General features: G+C 39.0%; 1 protein-coding gene across 1 annotated transcript in view; it reads left to right on the forward strand.

Moving 5' to 3' along the window:
- The first annotated feature begins 1,698 nt into the window (after window positions 1-1,698).
- The window catches only part of Pclo (piccolo presynaptic cytomatrix protein), a 348,891-nt gene continuing 324,005 nt past the window's right edge, over window positions 1,699-26,584 (forward strand). The window contains 2 exon segments of the mRNA XM_040735211.1: window positions 1,699-2,015; window positions 7,580-9,053. Coding sequence (XP_040591145.1) covers window positions 1,777-2,015; window positions 7,580-9,053 — 1,713 coding nt within the window. The 5' untranslated portion in view covers window positions 1,699-1,776.

The following is a 26,584-nucleotide window of genomic DNA, read 5'->3' on the forward strand; positions in this document are numbered from 1 at the left end:
AGATCATATCCCCAACATATAATCAGGGAACCAAAATTTGATCAGTTTCTAATGACACAACAAAGAACTCAATTTCCTCTATTGAGTAGCAGTCTCTAAATACAATAAATTTAGCCACAGTTTGTTACGACTGTACCAATGCCCATAGCTACTACATAGCGATGATTTTTGTAAACCTATTTTCTGCCGGCCTGTTCAAACATGCTTAACAATTCACTTCTGATTCTTAACTTTTGATCTCTCTCCCAGACCTGAACCAAGACCAGGCCTTTGTGTTGGTTCCCTTGAATGGTGGGAGCTGAGCTAGCAACTCTCAGGAAAACCACAGTTTAGGGGCAACCAATCAGCAGCCACCCATGGCCCTCTCTGCTGGCTCAGCAGGTGCCCCTCAGCCCTCTGCTAGGTAAACAAAGCTTTCCCTACCCTGCTGCTGGGAAGCCCCTAACCAGTAGGCTTACCACCAGTCAGTCCCTAGACTAATATCTCCTCCACCCATCAGCCCCAGATTAATCCCTTAATCCCTCCTCCCTGGAATGCCCTTAAATTCGCTTAAAGGGGGCTGTGACCCTTTTGGCGGTGACTTTGCCACTTCAACTTGTTGAAAACCATAAACGTGCTCTTGCTTATTGATCTTTTCTTGGGGGCTTCTCTCGGAATAATCTTTAAGAAAAAAACAAGTGTGTGTGGGGGGGGTACTGAAAGTGTAGGCATCTCCATTGCTAAGCAGCTGGGTGATTTATGAGATTTACTGACTGGGCTGTTCTCTTCACACTTGTAAAATAAAACAACAATAAAAGGGGTGGAAAGGGTTTGAAACCATGGCTTCCAAGCCTAACCACATAGTTAACAATCTCATGTTTCCCCCCCATCGATGAAAAAAGTCCCCATAATTCTTACGTTGGTGTAGTTCGCCGAGGAATCAGTGCAAGATATAAGCATTTAAAATTCTTACCCAGTTACTAATTTATCACTTTGAAAAAAAAAAGTCTTAATCTAATGGTTCTGGGAAAGTTCCAGAAGGGCCATTTTTTATCTCACCCTGGGAGGTTTACCCTTTCACCTTTCCCTTTCCCTTTCACCTTTAGCTGTCTAAACCTTTCCTGGGAGCTTAAAATAAAAAAAAATCCTTCCAGTCCCTTGGGAGATGGGGGGGGGGGACTCCTCCCAGACTAAACTACAGATTCCAGGAGGCAAAGCGACAGCCATCGCCCCTCCCAACTCCCCCACGGGTACGTGGAGTCGGCGAAAACTCAGGTCGACAGGCCCGAAGGCAGCAGGCACGGCTTGCCCCGCTGTCACCGCGGCGTCACCCCGCCCGGTGCCTGGCCGCCGACGCGAGAGCGACGCTGGGCCGGTGGGCGTGGCGGACATCACCTGTTCGGGGCGGCGCACGCGCCGTGCGGGCGCGGCGAGGGGGGCGGGGCGCGGGGCGGGGCCGACGGCGCCGGGCGACCGCAGCTTTCGGAGCTCGCCGCCGCCGCCGCTGCTGCTGCCGGGCTGCTCGGGCGCTCGGGCGCCGGTCGAGGCGGCCAACCGGGAGGCAGGGCGTGAGAAGCTCGCCCGGCGCTGTGAGACATGGAGGAGCGGCCGGCCGCGGGCGTCGCCTGCGGACCCCACTGAGCCCGCGCCGATCACCCCCCCCCCGCCCCCGGCCCCAGGCAGCCGAGAGGAAGCGGAGCCCCCAGGGCTGGGCAGCCTGCACGCCTCGGGGCGGACCCCGGCTGGCGGGGCTCGGGCGGCCGCGGGCTCCTGCGCCCGGACGTGTCCCGCCGAGCCATGGGCAACGAGGCGAGCTTGGAAGGGGAAGGGCTCCCCGAAGGGCTGGCGGCGGCCGCGGGCGGGGCTGGCGGCCCGGGGAGCGCCCTGCACCCCGGCATCCCAGCCGGCATGGAGGCGGACCTGAGCCAGCTGAGCGAGGAGGAGAGGAGACAGATCGCCGCTGTCATGTCAAGGGCGCAGGGGCTGCCCGAGGGGAGCGTCCCCGCGGCCGCTGCGGAGTCACCTTCCATGCACAGGCACGCACAGCATGATGGAGATGGCCAGGCATATATATATACCGCTTCGTGTGTGTGTGTGTGTGTGTGTGTGTGTGTGTGTGTGTGTGTGTGTGTGTGTGTGTGTGTGCCCGCACGGTGGTACATATATATGTATGTATGTCGTCTCCCTTCATTTTATTCTCCCTAATGGGGCGGTGATAAGGCGGTGATCAGCAGCTTTGGAGGGGCGGAATAAAAAATGATGCAGTGTAGAGTTTCTGGTGCGATGGTCGTGGATTGCATTCTTGGAATGGTGATTTTTTTTTTTTTTTTGGCCTTTTGCAACCTTTTCCCTCTAGGGTGGTGTGTGGTGTGGAGAGACGCCCTACAGTGTTTTACTAATCTGGAAATCTTCCATTAATACATCACAGACGTGTTGAAAAATGGATAGAGCTGGGTTGCGTGTTTACCTGTACGCTTAAACCTCCTTAGTGTCCTGAGGTCTTTTTTTTTTTTTCTCTGAGAATGATGTGTAAATATTCTTGTAACAATACCCTTAACCCCCTGGAGGTGACTGTTCCTCCCTTCCCAACCTGTCCCCAGAGAACAGGAGCTGCCTAGGTGAAAGTCATAGAATAAATATACCTTTTATATTCAGCGAGAGGCTCTAAGATATTTTGTGACATTAAACAGATGGCTTGGTCACAGCAGAGCAGGTGCTGTACACGTATTTCTGAATTAGCATATGCTAGTTTTTAAACTATTGCTCTTTTTATGCAAAAATGACTTTCAGTTTATAGAACATGTGAATCTGTATTTCCTTGAGATCAGGTTTCAATACACACTTAAATAAATGACAATTTGCACAGGCAATTATAAAAGCTAATCTATAATATTAACATTTCCTCTCCAGCTTTCCATCCCCCCTTCTAATGAATTAGTTGTTTTCTAATTAGAGTAGTGAGAGGGTATAATCATGCTTTCTCTGCCTTTATTATTGTAAACAATCCCTTTAACTTTATACCCTTCAGCAGAAAAATATCTGTCCATGGTCCTGAAACATCAGCTGTAATAACTGACAGGAATTATACAATTTTGAATTGAGATACTGAAATTATGAAAGAGCTGAATATATAGGCGTTGAATGCTCAAGTTCATAAACTTAAAAACCTTTCATCTTAGCTGACAGATTGCAAATACAAATGCATACTTTTGCCAAATATCATAATAAATCTACCAGAGGAGCGGTTTAAATTTCTTAAGGGCAGTGATCTTGTTTTCATGTAATTCTGAAATGTGATTGTGGAAATCTGTCAGGCGTAAAATCCCTATTTAATTTGAAAGAAAACACAGTAGCATGGGAACTAGCCCCCCAAATTTAATTTGTTATTGTTTTAAAACTGGTAAAGATTTGGCCGTTTTCTTTAATAATTTGCAAGCTGAGCTGTTTTTCTCTGTTTGATAAAGTCCTGACTTTGGGAAAAAAAACCAAATATGCATTTAGTGTGTCACTGTAGGGTAATTATGAGCTGCAATCCTTTTCTTCTACAGACCTATAATTTTTCCAGAGGGCCACATGCAACAGGTCTAGGATGGTTGCAAATACAGCTGTGATCATTGTTGCTTGGCCTTCTACCTTTGATTTGGTACAGCAGATGGCTAAAGAATATGTCTGCCCATAATAACTGTTACTTTATGTTGTGTGTGTGTGTGTGTGTGTGTTGTAGTATACACTCAAAGTTTCTCATTAGCAATTGGACAATTTGAGATTGTTATTGTTAAGCAATTTCTGCACTCAATTGCAATCGTTAAAGGTTTGTAAAGGACATGCACACACTTTTTTGATTTTTGAAACTTTTATATTTTGCTGAAGTTTTTCTAAAAAGAATGAAAGTCATTTAGACTTTCAGGATGATATTCATTAAATTTTTGGGTATATAAAGGTCCAAATTATTTCAGACTTCAAGAATTTAAGAGATGTGCAGAGTTGATTTACTTTACTTTTGAGGAGTAAGGATTTTCAGCCCCACAACTCAGGTTCTTATCGTATTGATTTTTTTGACTCATAGCAAATTAATATGCATTTCTGGAGTCATATTTGTCTCAGGTTCCTTGCATCTAAAGAAGATAAGACCTGCCTTACCTGTCTCAGGAAGTCATTCTGAGGCTGACTCAAAAGTTCTCAGGGATGCTTTTGCTGGATTTTTCATATTAAGGAGTATGATCAATGTAAAGCATTGTGGTCTCAATGCCAGCAATAGAAAAGTCTCCATTATGGCCACAAACAAGCTTTGTTTTGTGTTATTCATTGTTAAAATAACAATGATACAAATTTATATTCCTTTACATATGGGTAAGTGAGAATCCTCCCAGAAGCACCCCAACTTCCTTACTTAGTTTTATGACTTTGAATTATCCTCTTGGCCTTTGAAATTCCATAGCCTCGCTAGTATAAATATGAATGAATATTTCTTAGGTTTTTTATTTCTGATATGGAATATATATGTGACTCAGCACTGTCAAATTAAGTGTCATTGACGGTTTTGTTACATTTAAAAACATTTCATCACTCCAGCTACTTCTTCCACATTTTTACATTTCCATATGCCTGAAATATCATTTTATCTGAAACAGTTTCTCTACTAACTTAGGAAAAAAAAGTTCTAGTCTGGGAATGGCAATAGTAAAATCAAAAAGGATGTGCAATTGAGCACAAATAACTTAAGCCAGACTTAGAGTAAGGTTACAAACAAAATTCTTCTTGATGTTGTTCCTTGTAGAACTAGCAGAAGACAAATTTATTCCTACTCTTCATTTTATTCACGTATGTGATATGAGATGGTTTACCGCACAACTTTCCTGACAGAAGATAAGAATGGTGATTTGATGATTTCCTTTAGTGTTCCTTTAAGCCTCCCCTACTGACTGGCCATCTGCTCCACTCTCTGTTTTACTTTTCATATAGAACAATACATCAAGTCCAGCTTCTAAAGTGAATATGGGAAGTGTCCATTTAAAATCTTAGCAGACATTTAGAAGACTTTGAAGTGAAATGGACTCAAGGAATCTGAATCTAGAGTGAAGCACAAACCCGTTTTGTTCATTCATCGGTTTTCACATTGTGGACCATTCATTTATTCATTGATTCATGAAACATTAATGCTTTTCTCCTAGTTGCCAGCAATTAAAACTAAGTTAGAATTTGGGGACAGTCTTTGTAGCTATATAGATCTTTTCTGGCAGCACAACACAATATTTGTGGCATGTTTATGCAATTATAATGTGTTATAGTGTGTGACACATGCAGCTTATTTTAAATTTTGGTGTTTTCGGTTACCTCAGATATTTGGTATTTGTGAAGTTTTTTTTCCCCAATTGCCCTTACACATACATTGGATTAAGTGAAGAAACAGCATTACAAGACACAGATTAAGATAAGTTTAATAGTATTTTCATGAAATGACAATTTAATAAAATCAAGAATTTATTTCTTCAACCGTTGTTAAAAGATAACTTTCAAAGACTACATATTAAGGTGTGGTTAGTGAAATTTCCAAATAATTACTTATAAGATAGACACAAACTATAGGGGAGTCCTTTCAAGGGAGCTTTACATTAAATTAATGGAATGCAGAAACTTTCCCAGAGTTATGTCAAAATCTATACAGTGTACCTCCTTGGAAATAACCCATTTCCAGTTAGGCACGGTGGCTCACAGTGGCTCTTCTGCCTTCTGGAGTGGGGAGTGTTGGGAGACAAGCAGGGTGTCCTGAGAAGACACTCTTACACGATGTCCAAATGTAAATAAATAGCAATGTTTTAGAAATATGTCTCAAAGTTTTGGAAAATGACTCAGGAAATAGTTTTGGATCTCTTTTAAAATGAGAGCTTTGGAGACATTTCCAGGAGGAACCTACCTAATAGTTAGCATTAATGCTATACAGTGCTGGTATCAATTCCGTTACCTTGCACATGACAGGCAGATATTGTGCCAGTGTATACTGTATACTGTACACTCTACCATATTTACTCATTTTATCACGTCATTTTATGCCCATATGCCAGTGAAAATAATTTTCTTTCTGAGCCTTTGCTACAAATAATAATTTACCACTTCTTTTAACATTCTCTTAGATCCTGATTTATGCTGTAAGCACTAGGAAAGTTCTGAGGAAAATTATTAAATAGCACAAAATTAAAAATATGAGGCTGTGGCCCTAACTAGTCAATTTTGACCAACTGAATAAAAAATGTAGAACTCTTTTGGGACCGTCTTATATTTCAGGAGATTCTGAATCTCATTATTTCATTTTCCTTGTGTCTTTCAAAGAGAAATATGTATTTTCCAAATGTAAAAATGACACAAATGAAACAAAAAAAACTTTCTGATTTTTCTTCACTATTATAGTGTGGAATGCAATTAGTTGTCCTTTGGTTGTTGACAAATATGACTTATCCAAAATTTAATATGATTGTTGATTAATATGCATAATGTGTCTATTAATAAAGTCTATCTTAATTATATAGCTCAAATCATTTAAAGTTTATCATATTTGCAGAATCTTTTGAAACAAATAATTGTCTGGCGAAACTACTTGTCACCCTTCTCTAGCGATGTCAGTGACAGTAGATAAGATAAAATAGTGTAACAGACACTGAATGAAGCTGTTACACATTTACTTTCACCAAGGAAAGTAGTAGCATTTTTCAAAAATGGGGTTCTAGCTAGTTTCATGCTGGTTGACTATCAGGCTATGTCTTTAAGCCTTAGTTGTGATGTTGCATAAAAACTTCACATTAATAATTAACTATTAGGCCGGGCAGTGGTGGTGCATGCCTTTAATCCCAGCACTCGGGAGGCAGAGGCAGGTGGATCTCTGTGAGTTCGAGGCCGGGCTGGACCGACAGCCTCCAAAACAATACAGAGAAACCCTATCTCGTAAAACCAAAAAAATAATAATAATAATTAACTATTAGACAATATAAAGTAATATTGGTCTTGCACGAGTTTAGTAATTAACCAATAATCTTTATAAATTTTTAAGAAGGATAGTGTTTGACAAATGTCACCATTAGGTAGAACAGAGCAAAAGTGAGTAAAGCATTAGATTTGTTGGAATGCTAGAAGGTGTCATTTAGCTGCATTACCACAGTTCCCTAAATGTCACACTGTGTGCCTCATGTAAATAATGTAAGTTATCAAAATTAAGTACAAAGCTAGCAAGCTGTTATATTTTAAGATGAGCATTTTTCTTAACTTCCTTTGTTTTTCCTTTGACCGAAAAGGTAATAGAGATAGTCACATATGACATTACATGGACTTACTGCAGTTCTACTTTTTAAACCTATATGCTATATTCTACTAAGTATATTTATGTAAGTTTATATTGTTTGACCACATAATTTTTCATCCCCAACAAGCTTCTTTTGCTACATTACCTTGTTGAAAATGTCTACCCATTGAAAAATAACATAGAAGCAATGCTTTATCATCTATATAGGCTGCAACACAAATTGCATCTCCATAGGTTTGAGCTCATAGAAAACAATAGCTTTAAATATTGATTTGGTTTGAAGTAAGTTCCACTATTTTCATTTTCCAGGAAACAAGAGTTGGAGAGTAGTCAGCCTCCTAAGCAACCAGGAAAGCCACCGGATCCTGGGCGTCCCACCCAGCCTGGGCTCAGTAAAAGCAGAACTACAGACACGTTTAGGACCGAGCAGAAATTGCCTGGAAGGAGTCCGTCCACTATTAGCTTGAAAGAATCAAAGTCCAGAACTGATTTTAAGGAAGAGTACAAGTCCAGTATGATGCCTGGTTTCCTCTCTGATGTTAACCCTTTAAGTGCTGTCTCCTCTGTGGTAAATAAATTCAACCCTTTTGATTTGATATCAGACTCTGAGGCATCCCAGGAGGAAACTACACGGAAACAAAAAGTCGCTCAGAAGGACCAGGGAAAATCAGAAGTAATCATGAAACCTCCCTCACAGCAGCCATCACCCAAGCCAGTTCCCAAACAAGGGCCAGCGAAGGAAGTGATACAGCAGGAGAGCTCTCTCAAGCCAGCATCTTCTCAACAAACAGAAAAAATAAAACCACAACTCCCCAGCACAGGAAAGCCTTCCCAGGGACCTTCCCAGCCTCCAGCGATGGACCAAGCAAAGCTGCCTATTCAAAGAGATACAACCAGGCCTCAGACTAAACCTTCAGACCCGGGAAAGCCTTCCCAGCAGAGCCCAGCCAAAACACCAGCTCAGCAAGCAAGTCCTGGGAAATCTGTAGCCCAACAGGCTGGACCTGCAAAGCCCCCAGTCCAGCAGCCAGGGCCAACAAAGTCCCCAGCTCAACCAACAGGGACAGGGAAACCCCCAGCCCAACCTCCAGTGACATCCAAGCCTCTAGCGCAGCAGGCTGGAGTAGAAAAGACTTTGTCTCAGCAGCCAGGGCCAAAGTCTCTCGCTCAGGCTCCTGGTCTTGGAAAGATTCCACCGGGGCCAGTGAAGTCCCCGGCCCAGCAGACAGGGACAGCAAAAACCCCAGCTCAACAGCCTGTCCTGCAGCCTCTGGCTAAGATATCTGGACCGGCAAAGACTCCAGCTCAGCAATCTGGACCTGGAAAGACACCACCAGCTCAGCAACCAGGCCCAGCAAAGCCTTCACCTCAGCAGCCCCTTCCAGCAAAGCCTCAGCCACAGAAGCCCCTTACAGCAAAGCCCCAGCCTCAGCAACCTACCCCAACAAAGCCCCAGCCTCAGCAACCTATCCCAGCAAAGCCCCACCAGCCTCAACAGCCCGCTCCAGCGAAACCCTCAGCTCAACAGCCTGTCCCAGCAAAACCAGCTCAACAGCCTATGAAACCAACAAGCCAAACCATAACTGAAAGACCTCTGCAACCACCACCACCTTCGACAGCACAGACTCCAGGACGAGGTCTCTCTAAAACCATCTGTCCCCTTTGCAACACCACGGAACTTCTGTTGCATATTCCAGAAAAGGCCAATTTTAACACATGCACCGAGTGTCAGATCACCGTCTGCAGCCTCTGTGGTTTTAACCCCAATCCTCACTTAACCGAGGTGAGTACCTTTATTAGTACAAGCTCCGGAAGCATAGGCACTGTCCACACATGGTGCCTGTCTTGTCACTCAGGACAGGGACTGCATGTTTCTCCCTCTCTCGTCTTTCTTCTTTTCTTTCTCCCTGTCAACTGTCAGTTTATTTTGACAAAATATCCTCTTGAGTGGAAGTCCTAATGTATTGCCGCAGTTTGTGAAAATGTGGCATGTACAACAAATATAAATTGAAGGAAAGGAACTGAAGTCCTAGATTCACTCTGTGCTTAGTGTCTACACTGTTTATTATTTAGCATAAGCTGACATTTGCTTTAATTTTAAAATTGATACTTCCACTTACCAGATTTTGGTATTATTGTTGTGTGGTTTCTCTGTTTTAGGTTTTTTTTTTTTTTTGTGCTTTTTAAGACAAGGTTTGCCATGCAGCCCAAGCCGACTTAGAATTCTCCATGCAGCTCAGGTTGCTTCTAACTTGTGATCTTCCTTCTACAGCCACCCAAACTTCTGGATCACAGGCATTCTCAGCCTTGCCCAGCTCACATTTTGATACTATTAACCAAGATCGTATTTGCTTTTGAGAAATTGGATACTTGTTTTCAAATTACAAATACATCTTTACTATTAACTTGAGTAGTTTTCAATTTGTACATGCCCCTTCCCTGTTATTGATTCTTCTCCACCCGATGATAGTATAATCCCCTCATTAGCTGAGAATCACTGGTAACAACATGGGTTAATCCACAAAATGAAGTCAGTAAAGTTGACTCATCACTGATGTGTGTGCAATCAGAACATGTGTTAATGTCAGTTACCTAGGTAACCTGCTTAACCAGCAAACCCAAAGGGACTAAGAGTGATGACTACAGGTTGTCTTCAACTAGTGTTGATAGAACAATTCTCAGTTATTCATTAAGTGTTAGCTTAGCATTTCAAGGCCTGGAATAAAGTGGTATTTTTAATAGGTTGATACTAGGTACATTTTAGAAGGAAGGAACTAAATATCACAGTGTAATGGAAAATTAGAAAATTCTCTGAAATACAAAAATTAAAACATGTTTATCTTTCTGGATCTGGGTTTCCTCACTCAGGATGACTTTTTTCTAGTTCTATCAATTTACCTGAAAATTTCATGGTGTCATTTTTTTAATAGCTAAGCAGTACTCCATTGTGTAAATGTACCATATTTTCTTCATCCATTCATCTGTTGGGAGACATCTAGGTTGTTTCCAATTTTGATTATTATGAGTGTAGCAGTAATGAACATGGTTGAGCAAGTGTCTCTGTGGTAGGATGAAGTGTCCTTTGGATATGTGCCCAGGAGTGGGGTAGCTGGATTCCCATCTTCCTGAGAAACTGCCATACTGCTTTACGCACACGTTTGTAGTCCCACCAGCAATGGTTGTGTGTTCCCCTTACTCCACATCTTCTCAGGCATGAGCTGTCGCTTGTATTGTTGTTCTTAGCCACTTTGACACATGTAAGATTAAATATCAAAGTATTTTGATTTTCATTTTCCTGATGAAAAGTAAACATTTTAGGTATTTCTTAGCCATTTGCATTTCTTCTTCTGAGAGTCCTCTATTTACACCTGTACAAAGTTTTTTAAATTGTGTTATTTGTTTTCTTGATATTTAGTTTTTTGAATTCTTTATATATTTTGGATATTAGGCCTCTGTTTGATGTGTAATCGAAAAAAAATCTTGTTCCATTCTGTAGACTGCCACATTGCCTGAATGACAGTATCCTTTGCCATACAGAAGCTTTTCAGTTTTATGAGATCCCATTTATTAAATGCTGATCTTAATGCCTGTCCTAATGGTATTGTGTTAAGAAAGACTTTTCTGATGTCAGTGAGCTAAAGGCTATTTCCCACTTTCTCTTCTATCAGGGTCATTGTTTCTGGTTTTATGTTCAGATCTTTGATCCATTGGAGTTGAGTTTTGTGGAGGGTGATTAAGTATGAGTTTGTTTGCATTCTTCATGCTGACCTGCTTCTGTAAGCCTTAGATGGGGGAGAAAATAATACATAATAGGGAATATGAATCACTTTTATCTGGTCAACGCCATTACAAATGTGTGTCTTGGATGTGAATATAAAACTTTCAATATCTGTTTCTAATCTAGAAAATGTTAAATTCACATGGTCTACTCTAGGAAGATAAGGTGTTAATAAACCACAAAGCAACATGTTATATTTGGACATAGACAGGAACTAAATTCTTTCACAGGTCTGCAGAGATTTGAGTACTTTTATTCTCTGAGTGTATTTTGAACAGAAAAATAAATGGAATCTAAGTGTCCACTGGGGAAAGAAGGAATACCATGAAAATGGAATGATAATATAAGGCAAATGTGAGCGATTGGAGTTTAAGGGCAAAGTTTTGTTGTCTTTTTTAATTTGAAGAGGTCCGATCCCTTATACTTTATAGAAGGTACATTCAGTCTATCTGGAAGACAGTGGTTAGTGGGCTGTCTATGCACTGTGTCTGAGAAAACTGGGGAAATAACACAACAGGAAATGAAGGAGTGTATGATTTAAACATCCCTAAGAAATAGGGTTGTATACTCTATTTATAAAGATGTGTTAATATTAATAGCAATGAGGACTGATAGTCACTGAATTATAATGTATGAGAAAAATAATGTTTTAAAACTTGTCAAGGGCTCTTTGTTTTTTGAAGTATTTTAGTTTTGTGATAAAAGCTCTTATTGGCTTCTATAGCCACTTAAATGAATCATTTTTAATCATAAAATTACAAGTAATAATCTTACAAATGATGGACAGAATCATATTGTAACTAGGTGTGTTTGTGTATGTGTGTGTGTTTAACTTTTTAAAATTTTAGTAAAGTTGGTCTGGTGGTGGTGGTGCACGCCTTTAATCACAGCACTTGGGAGGTAGAGGCAGGTGGATCTGGGTGAATTAGAGGCCATCCTGGTCTACACAGTGAGTTCCAGAGCTACAGAGAAACTCTGTTTTAGAAAAAAAATCAAAAACAAAAACTTAGTAAAGTTGTATTTTGGCCCATACTGTACTGCTTTGATAATGACACAAGGAAATGGTTCGAAAGATGGTGGTTTATTCATTTGATATTTGCATTTATTACACTTGAGTGGCAAGTCACAGATCAAGAAACACATTTGGAAATATACACATCATTTATTGTTTACATGCCCAGTATTTGGAAGAGAGATATTATTTAAATGTTTAATAATAGGAGGCATTCTGACACATGCTTAAGGTATAGAGATGAGACCAAAGCATGAATGTTGAACTTACCATGGTTAAAATACACTTCATGTATACTCCTGTAAATATGATATGGACTCAGAGGATAACAGCTGTGAAAAATAAAAGCAAATCTGATGAACTTCTGAGTAGGAAGCACCCTTTCCTAGTGGATAAAATTGAGGAAATCTTCATGGAAAAAATGTCTTTTCCATGGAATATATCAGTATAAATACCAGTTCAACAGATAGAGAACATGCAACAGGTTAGGATTTGAGCAAGTCTGCACGTAGAACAATGCAGGGTGTGTTTAGGATATCAAGAGTAAATACAGGAGTGGTGAGATGGCTCGGTATGTGAAGACACTAACTGTCCTTGGTGTACAGCTCTGATGCTCTGAGTTGGTTTCCTAGATCACGTAGTGGAAGGGGATAACTGACTCCTGAATGTCTCCCTCTGATATCCATATGTTCACTGTAGAATTCCCCGACACTCTCGTAATTCAGCTCATTCCTCTGTGTGGAGTGGAGTGGAAGGCCTTTGAATTACCTGCTCTCTCTGGAGGCTGTTGAGATGGGAGCCTTTCCAAATATATCCTAAGAAGGCCCTGGCTCCCAGCCTAGAATTCTGGTATAGAGAGGAATTCGTATCTGTAGTTCTTGTTGCTGGTCCCTTAATGGAATTAATCACTGTGACATAGGCTTTCTCTTTGAGTCCGATTCAAGACATAAACTGAACCTTTACTTTCTACTTATTGACAAAGGATGTTTTTGCTGTTGTTTTTGTGCATTCACTTTATCACTATCAGTGAACAGCCTCAGGCAAGACACATTTGTGAACCCATTTAAAGGCTTGTCCTTAATGTTGGATCATTCTCTCAACTCTTCTGAAATTATACAATATAAGAAAATGGCCTGTCATCTTCAGAAAATTGATAATGAACTAAATGTTAGTGATGAAATTGAATTTGTTTATTTTATTTTCAGTAATTATATATGGCTTTTGGTCAAAATTATATATGGCTTTTGGTCAATTAATCAAAAAGCATAGCTGTCTTGGGCAAAACAGTAACAAAACCAAACAAGACTTCATATATGGATTTTCAGGTAAGCCTTATTAAACAGATGAAACAAAACATGCTTTATATTAGTTGAGAAAAGTGGTTTTACTAGTCACCCAGAAATGATAGTCCTGGTCCTGTCACTACTTCCAAATCAGAAACTTGTGTGTATGCATCCTGTGTGTGTGTGTGTGTGTGCATGTGTGTGAGTGTGTGTATTTGTGTGAGTGTGTGTATATGTGTGTGTGAGTGTGTGTGAGTGTGAGTGTGTGTGTGTAGCAGGGATTGTTAAGAAGACCTGGCACAAAAAGCAGAGAGGTGTGGTAATCAAAAAGAGAGGACTCTGGCTGGCACCTCTGGTGAAGGAAAATGGGAATAGCTGAAATAATTTCTACTTAAGAGGAAGTTTTCTTCTTTGTTTTTTTCAGTTGCTTGATGTTTTTGCACAGAGCTTTTTTGGGCACCTCTAATTCTATGCAGAAATGCCACACACTCTCCTCCATTCCCCCCTCCCCCTCCCCCTACACACACAAGAAGACAGAGCTTACAAGAGTTGAGCCCCTCCCCTAAGGGTCCATCTTTCATGTGAGAAAGGACTGGTAACATAAGTTGATAGGGTGAGGTGTTCGCAGAAAGGGACATTGAAAGTAGCTGGAGGCAAACTGCAGAGGCTGGTTCCTTTAACTCAGAACATACAAATATGTAGTGGCTTCATTCAGGGAACATAAATTTCATAATGTATGTGCCTTCCCAGAAAGTTTTAAAAGGATACTTCATTAGTGATTGCTACATTCAAATTTCAATGGGTTGATTGAAGATAAAAATGGACTTGGTTAATGACCTGGAAAACAAAAATCCATTAATTGCCCCAGATTGCAGAATCAAAAAAGAAAGAAAAAAAGAAAGGACATCTTCAAAGTTCTTCCCCTATTTGCTTAGCATCCACTAAGTCTCATGATGTTCTAGATTCTGGGCATTTAGACATGAACAAAATAGGCCAGAGTCTTTATCTTATGGGTTGGTATTCTAGTCAGCATCACAAATAACTAAAGCATATGGTGTGACAGATGGCAAAAGTGTTATAAAGAAGATGAAATACAGGAGGATTATATTCCATACAGGCGAGGGATGGGGGTGCATGCTATGCTTCTTTCTTTCAGTTGAAGGTTAGTGTTTCAGAGCTACTGGATCATTTGCATTATAAACGTTTTAATGAAGTAGTTGAGATAGCCCAGTGGGTAAAGGTGCTTGCCACCAAGCATGACAACTGCAAGTCTATCCCCAGAATTCACATTATGAAGGAGAACCCCCCCAAAAGTTATCTTCTGACCCCCACACGGGAGTCATGGAGGGCTGCATGTGCCACCATACATCAAATAAATAAATATTAAAAAAATGGAAAGTAGAAATTTCAACGGAAGTTCTAAGTAGTGAGTGTAGTTGAAGGTTAAAAATAGAAATGAATCTAGTAATGAGATCAACTCATTCATGAAATTCCCACTGTAGAGGGTTATTTATTCCTAAAAATAAGGGACACCAAGTTGTCTCCTGATAAAATTTAGCCTATATAGCAAAGATGAAAATATATAACAAGTAAATTTATAGCTCAAACATAAAACTAAAACACAGGAAGTTATAGCAGTCACCCCAATGAAATGTAAAAGCAAGAGTTAGCTTTGTTGGTTCCAGAATGCCAGCCTCAGTGCCCAAGAAGGAGGCTTTTACTCTTAATGAAACGTCTTTTATCCTTTAAAAAATATAGATTCCCATCCAAACTAAAATCCACACTGGAGTAATATGAAGAGTCTACTTGATCAAAATTGTTAGCTAAAAATATATATGATGTTATTTAAATGCATCTTAAGAACTCTGTAGCACAGGTTTTTATGCTGATCAGCTTTCTATTACTGTGATAACTACCTGGGTTGTTTCCAAGAGAGAGGTTTTATTTTGATTCGCAATTTTAGCCTGTGATCAATGGCCTATTGCTGTTGGACCTGTTAGAGGCAGCAAATTGTGGCAGGGACAAGTGTAGGAAGGACACTACTCATCTAATAGTTGGAGAGTAGAAGTCAACAGGAGGAGGTACCAGTTCTGCTATCTACCTCAATGGCTTGGTCTTAGTGATTAGAACAGGAAGGGCCATCTTTGAGGTTTCATCCCCTCTCAGTTCCCCTGTGAAGCTCTGGAACACATACAGATGCCAATTATAACAACAATCTAATTGATTAAAATAGAAGAATTTGTGGTTCTGAATGATATGAGAATTTGAAATAACATAGTTATGATGTCCTTTTGTCAGTATCATTATTAATTATTTTCCATCAAGGCTATGTGTCCTTTAACTGGTATCATGTTCATATGAAGTCCTATTCATATGATAAATAACATCTTACACTGGAGAGACGGCTTAGCCATTAAAGGCTAGGCTCACAACCAAAAATATAAGATAAATAGCATCTCATAATTCTAAGCATACGATTTTTTGGAAGATAAAAGGCATTTGTTTTGTTGCAATAATCTAGAAATTCCTACAGTACTTCTTTAACTTATTGAAAGTGGAATATCTTGATTATAACAAAATGAGTTTACCATTTAAACTAGTGTTCTAATGATGTTAGCTTACCAGAAGACGTAATTAATTAAAAATCTGCTAACACATATTATATTGAATCCTAGCCTTTGATGTGGTCCAGTGTGAAAGCTATCTCTCTGATTCTTTTTTTTTCCTTGACTACACTCTTTGTGTACTGCTTACTGCTGTATTTGCTAGATCTTAAGCCATCACCTTTTTGTTGTTTTTGGCTTCTAAATGACTAAACATTTCAGATGTTTTCCTCAAGAGTTAGATTTTGCTCTTTCTCCTCTACTTGTTACGTTTCAACACAGCTAGTGTTATGATCCATATAGTTCAGTAACAGCAAATGCCATTCTGTGAAAGCAGATAACTGAAGATAATGAGGTCACTTATTGAATCATTCAATAAGCTTGACTTAGTGAGTGATAGTAACACCTGCCTGGTTACTGTCCTTCAAGAAAGCATGCATTTGTAACATTTTAAATTATGACACATCTTAATTATCCCTGATAAGGCAACCTATTATTACAAATATTTCAAGAAAATTTGACAGAAAATAAATGTACAAAATAATCTATAAGTTTATAATTTTCCATAAATAATGGCATAAAATATGAGGATGAGACATCAGATGATATGAGGTCTTGTTTTAGCTCTGCTATCATTATTGTTGATGGTGGTATAACTTCACTAGAAATATTTTGAGTTGCTTAATGAACAACTTTACAATAAACAATATTTATTTGCTTTTTAAGAGAAGATGCTGATCATCTGTCACAGAGCTGGGAAATAGGAATTTGAACATTGTACATTTCAAGCTCTTTACTTACCAATTATATGAATTTTGACATTTGGTAATCTCTTAATGAGGTATTCATATTTTGAAAAACACTAAGCTAACTATATCAGAATTCAAATTCTAAAGCTTTTTGCAATATGTAACATTTGCTTATAAATTAGTGATAAGATGATTCTGAAAGTTGAATTATATGGAATTCTAGGTTTGAACATTGCTTGAATTGTCTTTAACTTCTTGCTGGTTGTTCAATTTGTTCAAGCTTCTGTTTCCTGAATGGTTGGCTTCATTCTTTCATTGAGAGAGTAGAAACAATTACAAGTCACAGTAGGCTACAAAACTGGAATTGTTTTAAATTGACATTATAACTTTGTCTTAATATTGTTGTTATTTATCGTTCTAATATTCACAGAGACGGCAGGGAGTTACTGCCATTATTGCTAGTTTCATTTATAGGTTTAAAAAATTAGGGCAAGAATTTAAGTTTTATAGAGGCCTACAATTGACTAGCAACAGGTTCTACAGCAACCCAAAGTTTCTGATCCCCAAAGTCATATCTATCTATAGAAAATCACATTGCCCTCAACCGGATATTAGATTTGCCAGGCATTCTCTTAATTCTAAGTTATAGAAAGAATATGTACACATAAATTTCATTTTACATATTCTTAAAAGTTCAAAGAAATAACTTCATTGCCCATTAAGTTTCTGGAAGTTTATGGACTGATAGCTAGGGAACTTGAATGGGACTGAACTAGACCCTCTGAATGTGGGTGACAGTTATGTGACTTGTTCTCTTGGAGGGATCCCTGGCAGTGGCACCAGAACCTATCCCAGGGGCATGCACTGACGTTTTGGAGCCCATTCCCTATGGTGGGATACCTTGTTCAGCCTTGATACATGGGGCTTGGTCCTGCCTCGATTTGGTGTGCCAGACTTTGTTGACTCCCCAAAGAAGGAGTGGATGGAAGGTGGGAAGCAGGGTAGGTCAGGGAGGGAGCAGGGATGGAGGGGGAACATGCTTGGTATATAAAATGAAAAGTCAATTTTTAAAAATAAATAAAAAAAAGAATCTTGAAGAAGGAACCTGGTTTCTTATCTTGGTGCTCATTCTTGCTGGAAGCCTTATCTTGACTTCAGTTTTGCTCTCTAGGAAAGCCGAGAGCTCCTGCTTTACTGCCCATTTTGCCAACATTTGAAAGTAGAGATTGGAGAAGTAATAATTTCTGGTCAGGGATAGCATTTGCAGTCTTGAAGGACAGACAGTAATTTAGCAATTTAAGATTCAATTTTGTTTGTAAGATAAAATTTATATGGACTGAGGCAGCACAGACAGATGGACAGGGAGCAGCAGAGACTCTCTAAATATAAAACAACTTAATACCTATTGTGTTTTTTCTAATAAATACCTTTAACAATTACAATCTCTTTCATAGAAATATGATATTTATGTCATTAATTCACCAGTTAGACATTTTAGTTCTACACTTATAATAAATCTCAGCAATACACTCAATCCATGGAAAAGAAATAACTTAGTTGGCAAGTTTCTTCATATGTTTAGTGATAATAGGAATGGATTCTCTGAATTGGCTGAAAAAAGCTAAGCTTCCCTCTGTGTTTCCCCTTGCTCTGTTGTACTGACAGAGAAGAAGGATTTCAAACATTATCAGAAGAAAATGAAGGATAATGAAAACTTAGATTAAATTTGTTTGAAACAAAGGCAGAATAATGTAAGGCTGATGAAGCATGATTAAAAACCCATTTCCCTGATATGTATCTATGAAATGTATTTATACATAGCTGTGCAGCCTTTGGATTACTTATAGGTGTAAGAGGTTTCCATTAAAGCCTATAAGTCAAACATTCCCTATGGGACTATGCATTTTTATGTGAGGTTTGATGTATTTCTAGCATTTTTGCCTTTTTATAAACTGTGTTTTTCCTTCCAAAATCAATGCATACAAGGTGACAGTTTTAATTTCCATGAGCCTCTGGATGAGTCTAATGGTCTACAGTTCTTAGCAGATGTTGAATTCATACTTGTTTTTATGTTGTCAGCCCATGAGGCATTTGATCTACTTCACTAGCATGGTTTAATTTTCAGTTTTTTAAAAAACTTAAATAATTATAAAACAATATAATAAGCTAGTAGAAAACACAAACACGGTTTGATTAGAGCTGTTACAGCCACAAGCTGCAGAGTTGAGAACCTAAGGTTTGTGTTTGCTCTTTTGCTGAAGAGTAGACACTTGAGAAGTTGTTGAGAAGTTTCAACTCGAATGTAAGTTCAGTTACTGATGAGACATTCTCCTCTTGTTGTGTACCTTTTGTAAACACAGATGTCCTTTCTTAGCTCTATGTTTACCATCCTTGAGGTCTAGAACATGGGAGAATGGAATCTAAAAATGAGGAGGCCCAAGTCTTATGCAGTAGCTGTCTTTATTCAGAGCATCTAACAATTTATACTCTGAGTGTTAAGGAAGGTTCCCTGAGTAAAGTTCTCATGCGTTCAAGCTGTATATAATTTCAAGGACAAGCCGCATGCAGTAAAAAGATGCTTTTCCTTAGAGGCACATAAAGGAGACTTTAAACACTTAATTGAATAACAACAGTAAACAATAATGAATATTGGGAAGTGAACTCACTCCTATCTACAGTGCCTGGGAAGGGCAAGAAACAGTAGTTCAAGAACAAGTCCGTGTTTTGAAGAGACTGAGGTCTTGTTTTCTTGGAGTTTTCTCACAGGCACTAATACTTCCCTCACTTAATTCCATTCTTGGACTGTGTTCTGACGGCCCCTATGGCTAGATATTGTGAAACAGGCTGTAGTGAGAGTCAGATTTCCTTGTTTTAGGCAACCGTGGCAAACATTAAGACATGCTTCTATCATTTGAAACTGAAATGATTAAAAATAGTACTGTTAGCAATGGATTATGATTGTTTTGGTTTATTGATACAAAAGTGCACATTTAGGACACTTATCACAAACTAGGATCATAGTTCCTGAGTTGTTCAGCAGGAAACTGCAGTCCACAGTTTAAAATAATCAATATTCAACTCCTTTACATACTAAATAAAGATTTTCACCAAGTTGTGGGGACTATTATCACAGTTCTGAAGAATGCCATGTCTTCCTTTTAATCAAAATAAATTTTGCATTGACATGCATAGCTAAGGATTATAACTACTGTGAACCATCTGCAGCCAAACTGCTGCTGGGTGTGACTGTCCCTGTGGGAGGCACGTGACATGTGCTCTGGGCAATCTCTGAGTAGCAGGAAGCATAATTTGCTGAGAAACTGTAGGAGCTTATATTCCTATTTGCAAAGTTGCATTTTAGACCTATTGTCTGGTTTTATTATATTTCTCCCATGGCATTCAAAATTACGTAAGGTTTTCAATAAGTATTTTAAAATAAATTAATGATATAGAAGAAAACTTTGTAATAGTTTATAATTAAAAATACCCCAGGTTGGTGTTGCTCAACACAGAGATATGAGTAACATGGTAAATGGCCAGTTCTTTTAATAGAGGAATAACTGGAGAATACATAAAATTGTTATATATTTTGTTTAAAATACAGATTTTCAAGGTGGTAATTAAGACATGGCAGATTTTAGTTGTTGGAATAGTAAGTGGTAAACAAAGACGGTCAAAGTGGGCTGTAGAAGACAAGACTGGATGTGTTTCAGTAAAGGCACAGGAGCTCACAGAGGACAGACTCACAAGCTCAGGTAGGAGATTGCAGAAAGATTAGTTGCTATGAGTCAAAACTGAAATCCCAACACATTTTATTGTGCAAAGTCACCATAACAGCATGATTGAAGAAAACCAGGCCAGCAGCTGATACGGACATCAGCAGACATCACTTTCTGACATTGTTCTTTGATGTTCCATTATTTCAAGCACATAATCTATCTAAGTTGAGCAAAGAGTCCATTCTAAATTTTAGGTGGAGTTTAGTTTTGTTTCAGTGAAAGTTTTTTTTTCTTTTTTCTTTTGGTGTTTACGAGACAGGGTTTCTCTGTATTGTTTTGGAGGCTGTTGGACCAGCCCGGCCTCGAACTCACAGAGATCCGCCTACCTCTGCCTCCCAAGTGCTGGGATTAAAGGCGAGCACCACCACCACCCGGCTTTCAGTGAAAGTATTTTTTAACCATTGTTATTTTGAGAGGTTTTTGTTCAATTTTGAAGAGAAGCAACATGTTTGAAATTCTCAAAGAATTAGCAACTTTGTATTCTGAAAAAATTATTAAAAAGTAATACCTCTAAGTAGGAATGACATTTCCTTATGGGTCTCTAAAAATTTACTCTTGATATTATTAACTACTTTATCAAGTTGACTATCTTTATTACTGTGGGCTTGAAATTGAAACTCATAATGTAATTTTTCTGGCAATCAGTAGTTTGGGTACAACTTTTAAAGTGGCATCAATTAATTAAAATTCTATATGTTACAGTCACAATTAAACCTTTTGAATAATCTAAATAAGACATTGATTATCTCCTAGTGCCTTAGCTAGTGTGATTGCAGTTCTGTATTTCCCAGATTTGATGGCAAGGCCTCAGGAAATGTGAAGGCTGCTGGGGGACTCAGTGCTGACTCATCTAAACAGCGGCCCAAGAATGGCCCAAAACACGTTCTGATCTCTGCATTTACACAGCATATTAACTCAGGAGACTAAATGAATGGACACTATTATGCTTTTCTTTTAACTTCCCACTCCAGAGGGCTAATTGAGTTAGGCTAGTTCATTAAATAAATGTTTCTATATCTTGAATTTTATTTATGGATTTTATATAAATTAGCCTGTCAGGAATGTAAAAAAATGACTATGTTGTTATTTGTCTTGTATAATCTCAAATTTTAGGACAGTTCAGCTTGGGCTTTATTTAATCATGTTATATGCTTTCTTTTCAACATTAACATATTGGAAGTAAAAGTACTTCAAGTGCATGGCAGTTGAAAGCTCCCATAGTACCACTACTCATTAGTTTGTTTTCCTTTTCATTTTATCAAATGGATGTAGATGATTAAAATATACTGTTAGGGAGGGGTACTGCTAGTGACAGGGGAACTAGAAAGTTGGTTATGTCATCTCTGTGAAAGTAGGAAGAAGTAATAAGAGTTAATATGTTCCTTTTAAGAAGTCAGTTCTTTGGGAATTTCATACTACGCATATTTTTAATTTCACTGTCCCCAACTCTTCTCAGGTCCATTCCCCTTTCCTCTCCACCACTTTGTTGTTGTTGTTTTTCTTAGTCAGGGTTTATATTGCTGTGGTAAAACACCGTGAGCAAAAAACAAGTTGGGGAGGAAAGGGTTTATTCAGCTCACACTTCAGCACTGCTGTTCATCACTGAAGTAAGTCAGGGCAGGAACTCAAAGAAGTCAGAATCCCGGAGGCAGGAGCTGATGCAGAGACCATGGAGGAGAGCGCTTACTGGCTTGCTTCCCATGGCTTGCTCAGTTGGCCTTCTTACAGAACCCAGGACCAGCAGCCCAGGTTTGGCACCACCCACTTTGAGCTGGGCCCTCCCACTTTTATCACTACACGAGAAAATGCCTTGCAGATTAATTTCATCGAGGAATTATTTCAACTGAGGCTCCTTCCTCTGGTGACCAGCCAGTACATCATTTTTGTCTATGTCTGATTTTTGATGTCCATGTATTCTTTATTGTGTGGCCTTTCACTGGAATATGCTTGACTTACAAGGGACTACAGTTAAGGAAAACTGGCTCCCCCTTTTCTGGCAGCTATCAAATGTCAATAGCCAGGAGCTAGTAGTGAGATTTTGTGACTATCTACCCTCTCCATATTGTGTTTTACTCTGTCTTAAATTTTAAAAGGTCTTGTGTGTGTGGTCACAACCACATGGAGTTCATATGAAGAAGTGCCCTATGGTGCCCAGAAGACTCCTTTTCATTGTCATCCATGGGCTTCTAGCTCTTGTTATCCTTCTGTCCTGCTTCTTCAATGATCATCTGAGCCTTGGGGAAGAGTTTGTGATGAAGATGTTCCATTTATGAATAGGCATTGCACCGTTTCTTTTTTTCTGTACTTTTGCCAGTGGTAGATTTCCAGATTAATCCCCATCTGTTGCAAACTGGAGCTTCTCAGATAAAGGTGGAGAGATGTGTTGATCTGTGGGTATAACTTTAAGTTAATAGAAGTCTGTTTAATACTGTTTCTCAGTGTGGTAGCAGTAGGTATTCCCCAAGGTCTATGACCTGTCTACCCCTAGGCTCATGGCCCTGATAATGATGCCAGGTTGCGTCTTGTGGAAGAGAATATGAATCCACTCAGAAAGTGCTTGGTTGCTCCCATGATATTCATGCCACTATTGTACCATGGGCATATCTTTCCAGGCTAGTTATTATTGTAGCTCACAGGGATCTCAGCTAGGTAAGACTGACAATTACTTTTTCATTCAGTAGTGTGCATAGCACATAGGGATGAGGTTGCTAGATCAGTACCAACATGATAGCTCAATATTCTGTCATCTTCAGCATATTTCTTAGTTCTGAGAATGAACAATGGCACTGTAAATAACCTGTAATGTTTGGGAGTTTCTGAGATCTCATTGAACAACAACTTCAGGCCCTGGGCTAATATTTTTAGCCTTTGGTGTCTAGTGGCAGCTAACATTTTCCAAGGTCCTCACTCATGGCTGTCACAGAATGAAGATACAGAAGTAAGGAATGAAGGGGCAGTTGTTAAAGAGACATGACCAGCAGTGTGACTGGCAGCAAGTGCTCAGGTTGGTGATGGTGGTACATCAGGTACCCCTGCTCACACAGCATTAGAGACAATGTTAACCTTGAAAAGGGAAGTTACTATTTCCAGGAACAAGAAATATTTGTGATATGGAATTACAATATATACTTTCCAGTTTGAATATATATGGGAAGGACTATGTTCAGGATTGATAAGGGTTCTAGTAAGAAATGTGTGGAATCAGAAAATAAGTATTAAAGTCTCTGAGCTAATTGTGTTAACAGTGGTGATCCACTGCACTGCAGTAAGCACAGTTACATACTTTTAAATACTAAAATTTGTATGGCCTAAACAGTTTTGCGTTCATGATGCTGAGAAGGTCAAAGACACTTTGGAGTCAAGAGAAGCATAAGAAAGTCCTTTCTACTTGTTGCTTAAATTCTTTGGGAAGTTTGGACAAGGATCTTGCTATAGAGTAACTATGTAAATAATAACATAAGAACCTCAACTGCATATTTTGATAGTAAAAGTTGTAGTTAACCACTTCTCTTGCTCATTTTAAATATTGCTATTGTGGAAGTATAATTTGAGATGTGAGAGCCACTGAGAGAGAGAGAGAGAGAGAGAGTGACTTTGGAAAAGTAAAAGAATAAATGGGAATTATCTTTTACATCCAAATCCAGACCTATTCAGAGGATAATTGTATAATAACTATAATAAAATATGACAACAAAATTTCATAACTTGGGTGACAGAGGGTAGTTGCATTGTGCTCATGTACCTCGTGAAAACCTAACTAGCATCAATGTCACAATCTTCTTGTTGGTTATGTGAATGCTGAGACTGGTTGTGATCTTTACGGTTTGTTCATCGTATTATGGCACAAGCCAGTGTTTGTGTGTGTGTGTGTGTGCTGTGTGTGTGTGTACATGTGTGCATGTGTGCATGTGTGAAGATTGTTAAGTAGTGACATAAGACTCATTTAGATAGTCATCAGATATGGCTAGTGGAATTAAATTAAAAGGAGGCTTTTCCTAAAAACACCCTAAAAGGATAAAAAAGCTGTTTGTATTGTCATACTATAGATAATTATCTGAACTCTTATTCTTGCAGTTAATCAGAATATAGATGGATGAGATGTCTCATGCACTGTTTATGAAAATAAAAATAGCATTAAATGGATAAAAGATAGGACAGCAAAGTGTGCTTAAGAAAAGGGTGTGTGAAGAGAAGAGCATGGTCTATGAATGGATGCCCAGACACGTGTCTTATCTCCTTTTCCTTACCCCCTTTCTGTGTCTAAGTATTATAAAAGGAATTTCATGAGTTTATGTACAATAGACATTGTATATGTTGTGGTATTATATTAATATTAAAGTGGCCAAAGATGCACTCAGGGACTAAAGATAGGCATGGAGAATTTGTAGTTTTACTCATAAGTTCAAGTTTGTCTCCTCAAAATATTTTACAGGCACAAACCTGAGATAGAAACTAGCAAGAAAGAAGTGGATCAGCATAAATCTTCAGATACTTCTTTTGTATTTCTAAAACTCTTAATGTTACATTAAGCTTTAATACAGTTTTTGACTTTTTACTGTATTGTGGCTCCCAGTAGATGGGGGACTTTGACTCTTTCCTGCAAAGGCATGTGCAGTATCCAAAGTGCTCAATGAACAGTTGAGCAAAGGAATGAATTGTGATTGCACTTTATATCTATGTTGGCTATAACAACTGTTCAAAGTAATAAAAGGAGTGGTGGTCATAAGAATTAGCCCTAGAAACTTGTCATTTGCATTTCTTAACTTTGATACACACCATAAACTTAACAGATATTTTGTAGGAAAGTAGAAAAATCAGATACACTATACATATAAAGACTTAGGGATCTAATTATATGTTCTTATTTTGTTTGCTTATGTGAAAGTTAATTACGTGAGATACATGAGAAAAAGAAAATAATAGGACACTTCTAATGGGTAGTGGGGACCTGCTCCTACACAGAGCTCTTTCTTCATCAAGAAGAGGTTGGAATGGAGTAAAAGTTGCTTTATACCTCAGATGAATTTCACCAAAGCATTTCCAGAATCAGCAATTATTTGCTTACTCTATGATTTCAAGCATTGTTTGTACAAAAGTTATTTACTCTTTGAAATGCTTCAAACACATGGAAAAGCTGCAGAATGCAGATGCAGCTGCAGATGTAGGTGTTTGCAGAGAGCTTACCTAGCAGGCAGGAAGCCCTGGGTTTGCACTCCTGCACCTGCTCCTGGCCCTGCAAACATGGAGGCAAGCAAAGCAGAGGTTCAAGGGCTCCCCAGCAGGATAGTGAGCTCCAGGCAGGTGCTTCAAGGGGCCCCCCAGCAGGATAGTGAGCTCCAGGCAGGTGGGTCAAGGGGCTCCCCAGCAGGATAGTGAGCTCCAGGCAGGTGGTTCAAGGGCCCCCCAGCAGGATAGTGAGTTCCAGGCAGGTGATTCAAGGGGCTCCCCAGCAGGATAGTGAGTTCCAGGCAGGTTTGGCCTACCTGAGACAATGTTTCAAAGAATGAAAGTTAAAGGTAAAAATTTAATGAATACAGAGGTGCCTGACACTTATATTGAAAAAAACTTAAGGAATGCATAACTACTTGCCATGAATATTTCTAATTTTTAGTTTAATATCTAAAATGGATATATGACATCTTAGAGTTCTCCAGTCACATGCTTGCTGTTAATGAGATTGCAAAATCTTTTTTATATAGAGTCATGGGATGAAACAATTTCATTTGAACACATCCATAATCCCAGTACTCAGGAGACTGAGGCAGGTAGATTACATAGCAGTACCTTGTCTCAAAAAGAAACAAAAGCAATGAAGAAAAAGTAGCTTTATATGTCTTAAATTTTATTCCAGAAGAAAATTGCTTGAAAATAAAGAATGTATTGCTTATGAAGGCAACATTTAGTTTTTTTGTACTACCTGACATTTTCCATTGTCTGTGGTCTGCACACTTCTTTCCGCCATCATAATTTGTTTTGTTAAGTTTCACACTTGTTCATAATCAATGACATATGAAACATGGGTGTAATTGTGCACATGTATACATACATGTATCTCTCTCACCTATGTGTACATTCCTCTTGCTCTCTCTCCCCCTTCTACAGTTCAAACA

This window comes from Mesocricetus auratus, unplaced genomic scaffold (genome assembly GCF_017639785.1).
Source record: "Mesocricetus auratus isolate SY011 unplaced genomic scaffold, BCM_Maur_2.0 Super-Scaffold_100043, whole genome shotgun sequence".
Taxonomy (NCBI): Eukaryota; Metazoa; Chordata; class Mammalia; order Rodentia; family Cricetidae; genus Mesocricetus; species Mesocricetus auratus.